The 11,059-nt window shown below is 39.2% G+C and overlaps 1 protein-coding gene across 4 annotated transcripts in view; it reads left to right on the forward strand.

Moving 5' to 3' along the window:
* MID1 (midline 1) overlaps positions 1-11,059 on the forward strand; it is a 309,332-nt gene that overhangs the window by 240,883 nt on the left and 57,390 nt on the right. For all 4 annotated transcript variants that reach the window (XM_039874053.1, XM_039874071.1, XM_039874048.1 and 1 more), the window contains exon 3: positions 6,693-6,788. In XM_039874053.1, coding sequence (XP_039729987.1) covers positions 6,693-6,788 — 96 coding nt within the window. The remainder of the gene's footprint in view (positions 1-6,692; positions 6,789-11,059) is intronic.

Raw genomic sequence — 11,059 nt, forward strand, 5'->3', positions numbered from 1 at the left:
TGACTTCGGAATAAGAGCAAACATTCTTTAAGGCCTAGACAAACCCGAAAGGAATTACTGAAATCTCCTGTTTCAGGCATACATTTTAATAGTAGTGCTCAGTGACAAGTCGTTAATTCCCTGCAACCTGACTCTTAGGTATAGGTCTCCAAAGGCTAAAATTAGGGTTATTTGGTCTGCTTACCTTGTTATTTGATTGGGTATCAGCGTATGTAGAAGTACAAAGCTCATCTGTTAAGTCGAATTTACTATTCTCAGCTGGCGTCCATATCCATGCCTAAAGGCTCATATTGAGATTGGTGTACAATCAGCTGTCCTGCCATGGATTGTTAAATTATCAGTTCGAATAAGCCTCACTGAGAACTACACAGATGTGTATGCATTAAGAACAAAAATTATAGGAAAAATCAATCATCTTTTCTGCGTAAAGTATACAGGGGAGCCTCCTTCTTTATGCACCATGTATTTTACAACTTGTCTTTCACAAATTTGACTTGTACCCAGTCTTTTGCTTAATATTCAGAAGCCAAATCTGCCTCCTTGCATCTTTATCTTTATAAGGATCATCTTTAGTTACTTATAGTTCTCCTCTTTGGTGGTGGTGGGAGGGGCGTGTTGAATTCCGTCAAACAGCTACCCACTTACAAAAGCCTCATCCTTACCACATCTTTTTCCTTCATAAAGTAAGAGTACTGTGGGGGGAAAACTGATGAAGAGGTAATGAAGTAAGGAGAGGAGCATTTTGACTTTGGTTTTATTTTATTTTATTTTTTCATTTATTTTATTAGTTTCAAGTATATAGTACCTTGGTTAGACATTTTTATGGTTTATGAAATGATCCCCCTAATTGCTCTTTCTCTCCTCTGGCTCTACACCCAGCCAATACATTACTGCTGACTGCATTCCCTATGCCATGCTCCCCATCCCCGTGACCATCTATCGACTACTCATTTGTACTTCTTGAACCCTTCACCCCTTTCTCCCAGTCCCAATCCCCCTTCCCCTCTGGCCACATCAGATTGTCCTCTATATTTGTGAGTCTTTTTTTGATTAGTTTGTTCTTTTTGTTCCTTAGATTCTGCATATAAGCGAAATCATATGGTATTGATCTTTCTCTGTCTGACTTATGTCACTCAGTATAATAACCTCTAGGTCCACTTATGTCATTGCAAATGGTAGGATTTCATTTTTTTATGGCTGAGTATGTTCCATTGTGTATATGAACCATAACGTCTTTATCCAATCGTCTGTTGATGGGCATTTAGGTTGCTTCCATATCTTGGTTATTGTAAATTGTGCTGCCACGAACATTGGGGTGCATTAGATAGAATTTGAAATAGATGAGTTAATCATAATTGCTAGACTAATTATATAAACCCATGTTTATAAAATTTTGTTCAACAATGTAGAAGTTGTCTTCCCAGAAATCTTGTGGTCCGATGGACTTATATAATATTTAGAATGTTTCTAAACTGTCAAGCCCCTGTTCTTGGGTTCAGAGTCCATACTACCAATGAGAAAAGGGTAGAAGGCATTGCTTTAACAATCTGTAGTAGTTCTTAAATGAATTAACTAGTTAGTTGATTTTACTACATTAGATTTCAGAAGGATTGTCCAATGAATATTCAGTTTTCATGCTAATTGTTCCCACAATGACTGTTCGAGGATTTATCATGGGACAGGACTAAGTGGTGATAGGTATACAGCAGGTACTGAATATATGCTATGGTTTCGTTATATCTCTCCTTGGTCATAGAATTATTTCCTGCCATGCAGATGAATTCCAGAGGGAAGAGCATGTGCCTTGGCCAGGGAAGGAGCTTGGCCTGCAAACCAAATGTCACTTACCATCTGTTTTTGTAAATAAAGTTTTATTGGAAAACAGCCCTGCCAACCATTTACAATTTGTCTATGGCTGCTTTCTCACTAAAACAGCAGCAGAACTGAGTGACTGTGACAGCATGTAGCCAACAAAGCCTAAAATATTTGCTACCTGGCCCTTTACGGAAAAAGTTTGCTGGGCCCCGTTCTAGACTCTGATGCTGTGCTGTCCAATAATGTAGCCAGTAGCTGCATATAGCAGCCAAGTGTTTGAAATGTGGCCGATGGAACCTGAAATGTGTTATGTGTGTAAAACACATACCATATTCCAAAGACTTAGTAAAAAGAAAAAAAGAGAATGTAAAACAGCTCATCAGTTTTTAGATATTTATTGCATGTTGAAATAATAATATTTTGGATTATTGAGTTAAGTAAAGTATATTAGTAGAATTAATTTTACCTGTTTCTTTTTACTTTTTTTTTAACATGACTATTAGAAAATTTAAAATTGACTTACGTTTGTGGCTGACATTATGGTTCCAGTGACAGTTCTGGTTTAGAGCCTGGAATTTGGAAGCTATGTGACCTCTAGAAAAAGATAGAGGGAAAATGAGAGAAGAGAAAACAATCTCTTATATTTGCAAATATCTTTCGAAAGCAAGAAAATCTTCTATTTGGCTATTCCTCGTAAGAAGGAATACTTAAAAATAATGGATTAGGATGCCTGTGGACAAAGTTTTACTTGAGTCCTCCCAGAAGAAGACCCTGACTCAGAATTTAAATTGGGAGGAGATCTGGGAAGCATCTGTAGGGGGAAAAGGAAGCGGGACAGGAGGAAAGGAGAGAGGGTGTGGTCATGAGCAGGGTGTTGCCGTGGGCACCTGGGCTCCTCCCAGTGAGGCTCCCTGGGAGATTTGATGGAACATGACTCAGAGTGAGTGGTCCCACCCAGGAAGTGAGGAACCTGAACCTGAGCTGTTTATCTACCAACTGCAAGTAGTTGCTGGTTGAGGGATGCTCTTGGGGGCATCAGCCTCCTCTTGTTCTCAGCGCCCCAGCCTGCCCTGCCTGGGGCCAGACGAAGCCCAGGAACTGAAAGGAACAAGTGCTTGCAGCAAAAAGCCATCACCAAGCTTGAGAATGTGACTGCCTGAGGCATGATGTTAGGCCCTTATAGTGTCTGGTACTTACACCAAACTGAATGTCTTATCCTGGAATTCATGGTTTCAACAAACATTTGTACTGTCCCTGATGTAGGTGTTCATTTTCTCCTCTGATCTTAACGATCGCACAGATAGGTAGATTTATCATTATCCACACATTATGGATGGGAAAACTGAGCCCAAGAGTCATTTGTTTAGGAGACTTCAGCTGGGATGGTAGGCCCAGTCTCCTTACTCCACATGTGTGGTCACTCATGCCTGAATCCTTGGATCTCTACAGAGCTCAGCTCTATAAGGAGATGTAAATATAGTGACATTTTTTAGGTGAGAACAGGAAACAAAACTTTGAGGGGTACTCTGTAGAATTCCTTAGATATCCATAGGGAAGTAGATACTTACATTCACTTGCTCCCAAGATTCTTATGCCAAAAAATATTATCTCTCTTTTGCACAAAGCACAGTCAAAATCCAGAGGTTATAGGACCTGCCGACTGCCACACAGGATGTTAGTTATACAGCTAAATTCTAGAAAACTTCACAGAAGTCCCCGTAGTGGAAGCTGATGGACGCATGGTTCGTTGAGGACTGCATTCTGTTACCTTTCCATTACCTGGGCTCTCTTCAAAAGTGCTGTCAGTCCCTTTGGTACTCCTTGGAAACAGTCCCTCTCCCAGCTTCTTTTCCCTTTATGATACTTCTGACTCAGTAGTCTTTGTGGACTTCAGTAACACTTGAACTATTTAAATTTGAATAACCCCAAAGGATCTGGATAGGTCGACATATTTAAACCGCAGGCTTTAGTCTACATATTAGTTGATTAAAAACACATTTTATACATGATATATACTTAATAAAGGGAGGGGTAAGCAAGCAGGTGTTTTGTAAAATCTAAATGTGTTAGGCTATATGTATTTGGCTCTCTTTTGCTGACTAGCTTTAGAAAAGTCATACCTATGACAATTGAACTATAAACAGTTAGATGATGTATTTCCCTAGAAATTTCCTGCTGCGAAAGGTCAGCCAAAAAGAAAAGTAAGAGGATCCTCTAAGATTAACATACCAAAAGAAGTTGACAAATATACCATAAAGTAGTCGTATCTAAGTCAAGTACACTGACTAATGGAATGCCTCAAAATTATTCTCTAGTCTCTGATAATAAAGTGATTAGTGGTTGCAATTTATTTAATCCAAAGAGTAAGAAAACTTATGGCTTTTTTTGTTCTTATTAAAAGCTTTGAAAGCAGGTTTTTCTTTGGAGCAAATATGAGCTCATTAAGTTGCATCTAAATCACTCTGATTCATTCTTCGACTTTTTGATGTATCTCACCCTTTAACTGAGAAACGGTCATTTTTCTCCTTTAAAATATTTATATTTGAAATGCTTTGAGTGTTTCAAAGCCAAAATTTAAGACTTCTTATTGGTCTTTAAGTCCAGATGAAACATGCACAAAACCTCCCTCTGAAATATTTTTAAATGAATTTTAAAGATAAGAACCAAGCTTAAACATAAGTGGAAGGCCTCCAAAGACTGGACATGAAAGAAAAATGCAGAATGGTGAGTTGAGGCTGAAGCTGGGCTGCTCATGAGAAATGCAGGTGAGGCGGGCCAGCAAAGGAACACGGTGGGGCGTATCATCCCACATGTGTCAGGAGCCTCAGACTGCCTTGTATACGTGAGGCCAGCACTCCTCATCTACACACTGCTCTCAGAGGGTACCTCCCACCTTCTCTGGAATTGGAGCCAGGCAGAATTCTCATGGAAGGAAGGAGAGACACTGAGCCAAATCAAGATCTGTGCTTCCATGGCATGTCGGTGTCTTGTGGGAGTTTCCCCTCTGGGGAAACAACCTCAGGCCCTAACAGGAGAGTGGGAACCTCACCTGGCTGGGCTATGTCCATCCCCAAATCACAACATAGGGAACAAAGTTCACATCAGATGAGCTGTCACACAAAAATTATAAGACACGAGGTAAAATAAGATTCTTGGGAAATGTTATGCAAACACGGGAAGATAAGACTCGCCTTTTCTCAAAAGAGCTTAAGAGTAAATATGTTTAGTTTTCTCGAAATCATGAAGGAGAGAATTGCATCTTGGGAACAGGCACAGAAAGTAATTCAACAAGAAATAGATGTGATGAAGAACATAGTAGAAATGAAAAATGTGGTCATTGAAAGAAAGAAATTAGTTAACAGGATTAAGCACCAGATTAATTAATAAGCATAAGTTTTTAAAGATGACCAAAGAGATTTCTGCTTCTGACTTATATATTATAAGTGTGAAATAAAAGTGATTCTTTTCCTGAATATACCTTTTTAAATTTAAAATGTGGGAAAGCAGAAAGAGTAAACATTTTCAGAAATACATTTCACAGCATAATGAACTATCATCACCTTTATGAAATGGTTACTTTTCAAAATCCTTCTCATGCTCTTTTCAAATCTTTTTTCTCAGATGGCGTTATAAATCCTAGCGCTATTTTCTTTTCCATGAAATTTCCTTTCGTTTCGTATCTTCATTGTATTTGTGGAATCGTCTATATGTCAACACGTAGGTGCCCTGATCTTTGCCCTCTCACACCCCCCTTTTCTTGGTATATGACATCGTTCTATTCCCTGCCCATAGAATACACTTCTCTGTGCTCACCTCCCCCTCCATTCCATCTTCCCAAGAAATTCCCACTCTGGTTCACCAGAAGCTCCCTGCTCATCTTTCTAGCCTCATTGGAAAGACTGTGTCCTTTTGGAAATCTTCTCCAGGCATCCCTGGCTCTTTCCCTTCTCTGTTTCCAGCATCTTTCTCCTAGTTGCATTACCATCTCTTTGTGGACAGGAAGTGCATATTTTTATTTGTTTCTCCAGTTTCTCTCTCGGAGTCTGGCATATAGTAGAAGCTCGATACATACTCATGAATGGATAAATAAATGAATGAATGGTATAAATGAAGAGCATACAAAATGAGAAGGAATGGAGATCCCTTAATGAACCTTACCCAGAACAGAGGGTTATTGTGGTTGAAAATAAGATTTAATGGTCATTGTGGAAAACTTTAAATTTCATATGCTAAAATAATAGGGACTAATTCTAGATTCTTAAGCAGGATAGTGATATGAAAACTGTAGCATTCAAGGACATTTGATCTGGCATCGATAGGTCGATAGGCAAAGAATAAAAGCACACACAGTTAAATACACTATGAGTGAATCAATGTGTGTGATGAGGACTTCATATAAATGCCTATAAAATGGTCATAATGTCAGCGATAGCTCGACAATTCATACCTTCCTCCAAGGGACTGATGCTCAGGCAGCCCACAAGATGGTAAATCCTAAAAATGTAATAGTTGATTTGATATGGGAATATATTCTTTATATTATTGCCATTTCTGATTCAGGTAAAAGAATAGAAAGCGTATTACCTCCTTTCTCCCTAGTTCATGACCTAGAAGTAACCTATAACCAATTATTCGGTTAAATATGCCCGAGTTAGTGCATGAAGCAGGAACAAAAATAATGAAATTTGAACATTTTGAAAACGTTCTTCTAAATGTGACTTTTCAAAATCCAGTTTAAATCAATAAATACTTGAAACTGCATAGATCTCATTGAGGTTTCTGAAAAAGACGACGTTTCTCCTGAGTATGAGTAATTTTGTATATAGTAAAGTATTAAAAGTATGCAGAATAATATTTTCCCTCTCTTCTTTGAACAGCAAAACTTAGAGAGCAACCTCACCAACCTTATTAAGAGGAACACAGAACTGGAGACCCTTTTGGCTAAACTCATTCAAACCTGTCAACATGTTGAGGTGAGTATCTCTGTGTGGTATGTTTCACGTGAAAACTGCTACATTACAGTTTTTGTATCCTCACCCTTTATATTTTTAAAACAGGAACCTTCCTAAAATTAGGTCTTTTGCAGACGCTGAATGTATAAGGTGGATGAAGTGGGAAGGAACTAGAATCCCATCTTCTGCTTTGTCCTGCCCCCTCCACTCCCACCCCAGCTCTCCCTGATGCAGCTCAACTGTGCCTCCCTAATACTGTAGATTTTAATCACCCTTACAAAGAACAGTAAGAAAACAAAAACAAACAAAATAAAACAACACATTTAAAAGGCGTCGTATTGGCTGCCGTAACAAATTGCCACAAACTTGGACGGTGTAAAACAACAGAATTTATTCTCTCGTAGTTCTGGAGGCCCGAAGTCTGAAATCAAGGTGTCAGTAGGGCCTTGCTCCCTCTGGAGGTGCTAAGGGAGCACCCTTCCTGCCTCTTCCCACCCTCTAGTGGTTCCAGGAAATTCTTGGAGTTCCCTAGCTTGTCACTGCAGCACTGTCATCTCCGCCTCTGTCCTCACATGGCCTTCTCCCTGCGTGTCTCTGTCCAAATAGCCTTCTTCCCATAAGGACACCAGTCTTTGGATTAGAGGCCACCCTACACCAGTATGAACTCACTTTAATATGATTACAGCTGCAAAGACCTTGTTTCCAAATATGGTCACATTCACAGGTACCAGGGATTAGGCCTGGGAGACGTATCTTTTTGGGGGACACGATTCAGGTCACTACAGGTGTATATTAAATGCTGCATCTAGGTTGTCAGGTATGTTTCCATGAAATCGACCACAGTTGCGACATGTTGGGATCGAAGAGTGTACAGCCAGCGGTGACAGAAAGGGCACGTTGCAGAACCCAGATCTTTCTAACCCCCTGCTTTGAGTGGAGTCGCTTTTGGCAGTGTCTCTCCAGAGAACATGCTGAGCCTTGTTGATTGAACAACATTGTAAATAAGAGTGAACAAGCATAATGTTTTCATTATTGTAGGGTTAAGCGAATACGTATTACAGGAATAAATGGATGAACAAAATATCCATTTTGTTCCAGGGGCTATATTTTATTTTTATGATGTGATGGCATTTGATGTTTAGGACAATAAGAAAGAATTATTTCTCTTCAGTTAAAAAAAAAAAAATACCTGTGTTTTATGGGGAAATCTTACAAATGCTTTATGGATTGGGTGATTATTTCATTCAATTTTAGCTAGTTACTTCTTAGAGCATTACTGTCTGGTTTCCATTATGGCCTGTGATGATTTCAGAACAACTGTCTTGTTCCTAATGCAATATTAATATGACTTGAATTTACAAAATGCTAGTCATCCGAACGTGTAAAATTACATTCTAAAATGTTCAGAAATTTCTGGCGATAAATAGATGTGTTATTCAAGAAATTTATAAGCAGATTTCATGTCATTTCAAAAGATGAGATATTTACTTGAGATATAGGCTTTTAAAATAAAGCTATTGCGGAGTCGATTGTACCAGACTTGCAAATGGCACATACGTGCCATTAGGATACTGTGATAAGTTTGCATGGTGACAGATGATTACGAGAATTAGTGGGGTGACCACATTGTAAGGGATAAAAATGTCGAATCACTATATTGTACACCTGAAATTAATATATCCAATATAAAAGTATATGCCAACTAAAATTAAGTTATTCTAGACAAGGAGTAAAGAATATTCATTCCTTTCACTATCGTTTTTGTATATATCCTGTGGAATGGAACGATGTTTATGGGTGAGTAGATTTGGTACTTGGGAAATTTGTTCTAGATAAAAATTAAGAAAATTACAAGCAGAAAAATAATGATACTAGCAGTACCTATTTTGACATGTGTTCCCTTAATTATAATTATTAATATTCTCAAAGTACAATTTTCAAGAAATTCAGCACCCAATTCTCATATAATAATCAAATGAACCTACATTGAAGATTTACTTACTCATTGATGAAGGAACCAGCAAGATGATAAAGCTGGCTTTAAGGAAGACAACAGAAACCGATACATACAAACTTTGGGGAAAGGGGGTTGGTAGAGGGGAAAGAATGCTGGAATAAGAGAGCTGAATTAGATGCAAAAATGGTTAGTGACCTGAAGAGCAATAAAATCATAACATTTGGACAAAATAAGTTGCCTGTTCTCAGTTTTCTCTAGCTTAACATTTAAGTTTGCAGAGAGACTAAGCCCTAATCAGTGATGACTAGAAAGTCAATCTCTGTTATATCCCATCCTAGAAAGTCAGATGACACTTGCTTAGGCTGGCTTGATGGAGTGTGTTCTAGTATGACACCAAAAGTGCTCACAGCCTTGTTTTTGCCTTGTTTCTGGACGCTGTTAGTCTATGAGCCGTGTGTACTCAATGAGTATTTCTGCATGAGGGTGTAAATTTTTGCCTTTGGTCAGTTATGTTGGTTTGTTAACGTGCCATGCTAGTTCGTTCATTCCATTAGTGTGTATGGAGCATCCACTGTGTGTGTTGCTCTGCGCTGGGTGCCAAGGACCCTGCCCACAGGGAGCTTACTATCTTGACTAAGACAAAAGAGCAACTAGATACATACAAAATAAAAAACTGCCATAAGAAAGGTGTGGATTAAATACTTGGGACTTTCAGAGAAGTGAGGAATTTCTTCCAGCTGGGGATGGGGGGAGATAGCGCACAATCCGAGCCTGCCTTCAAGGGTCGGTACCATTTGGGCGTACGGAGGGACGGGAAGGGCACAGCTCGCAGGGTAAACCAACGCATGGAGACGGAAAAATGAAGAATGAACGTACACAGAATGTTCATTCTGTAGCAACAGAAGGTGTGTGAGGGGGAATAAGTGGAAAGTGGCTTTGGAGAGATGAGCTCAGGATGGACTTTAATATTGTTTCCGAGTTTGAACTTTATTTGGTCTTGAAGGTTTTAGTGAGGGTTTGAGGAACACAAAGCCCTGTGTAATTTTCAGTTGCAATCAGCATTCCTACCTTTTTTCAGGAAATGCTATTTTTGGTTATTGGGAAAATAATATGGCTATCTTAGTGCAAAACGATCTCGTGTCCAAGGGAAAATGTCACAGCTCTAGTAAACTCCCCAAAGGTAGTAGAATTTACTAGGCACCAGCATGATAGTCTTTTAAATCAGTGCAGTAGAATTTCCTGGTTCACATCCTAGACCATATTTCTTCCTTTTCCTCTTCCTGAAGGTGCCCTTGTATTCGGGTCTGAGCATTCCTGGGGAAAATAATCCCCATGCCAGCCGAAGCTAAAAAACACGAAGCACAGAGGCAGCTCTCAATTGTTGTAAATGAAACCAATGAGTTCCCACGGAATCCTGAGGAAATGCCACATCCTTATAAGTCCACACCTCCTTCCTGGGATTCACTTCTGCTTTTCTTTAGAATGAAAAGGGTTTGAAGGTCTCCCCCCCCCAACCCCATTGTTTTCATAACTTGTTTGTAAAATGGGGGTAAGCAAATGAAATGGCTTTTTGATAGTAAGTACCAAATCTTTTTAAAACTAGAGTATGGAGGGTATGAAGGCCAAGGCACTTTAGGACTCAGGAGGTAGAGGCATTGAAAGAAATATCAGCGAGACTCCCAAGAAATGTTTCTGTCATCTGGTGGCTGGGATTGTAAAAGCCAGTGGGTTTGGAGCCAGTTATATATGGGGTGTAGGACAAGCCTATGAGAAGTGATCAAAGTTTGGGTCAGCCGCAGGGCTTAACACTTCTAGAACAAATAGGGATTATTCCTCTTCATCATCTTATCCTCCATTTCTTTTAAAAAATCAGAGGACCTAGTTTCTTAGTTAAGCGAATACTTAGGATCACTGATGGGAGTCAAATTCTCCACATATTCTGAGAATCAAGTTCTCTCACGGGGATTATAACGCCTGGACACACAATTGATGTTCATCGTGAAATTACCACCAGTGACCAATGACTAAATCCATAGTGAAATGGTAAAGAAAAACTGCAGAAGGGTGACGAATTGCGATAGCAGTCTGGGTAAGACAAGTGCTCAGCTGACCTCACGGTCCTTGCCCAGGCTCATCCTAGAAGGGCATCCTCTAAGCCAGCATCCGTGAAAGTCCCGGCATTAGCCCTTTTGGCTTATTTTGCCTTGTTCGTAAACACGATTTTTTAAAAAATTTCCTTTTGCCATTGTGTTCACACTGTTTTTTTTTTTTTAATGCCAGTTTATTATTTTTTTCATACTATATATACATAATTTTTGTAAACATTTTCTTTTTT

Source organism: Pteropus medius, unplaced genomic scaffold (assembly GCF_902729225.1).
Source record: "Pteropus medius unplaced genomic scaffold, Ma_sr-lr_union100, whole genome shotgun sequence".
NCBI classification, from domain to species: domain Eukaryota; kingdom Metazoa; phylum Chordata; class Mammalia; order Chiroptera; family Pteropodidae; genus Pteropus; species Pteropus medius.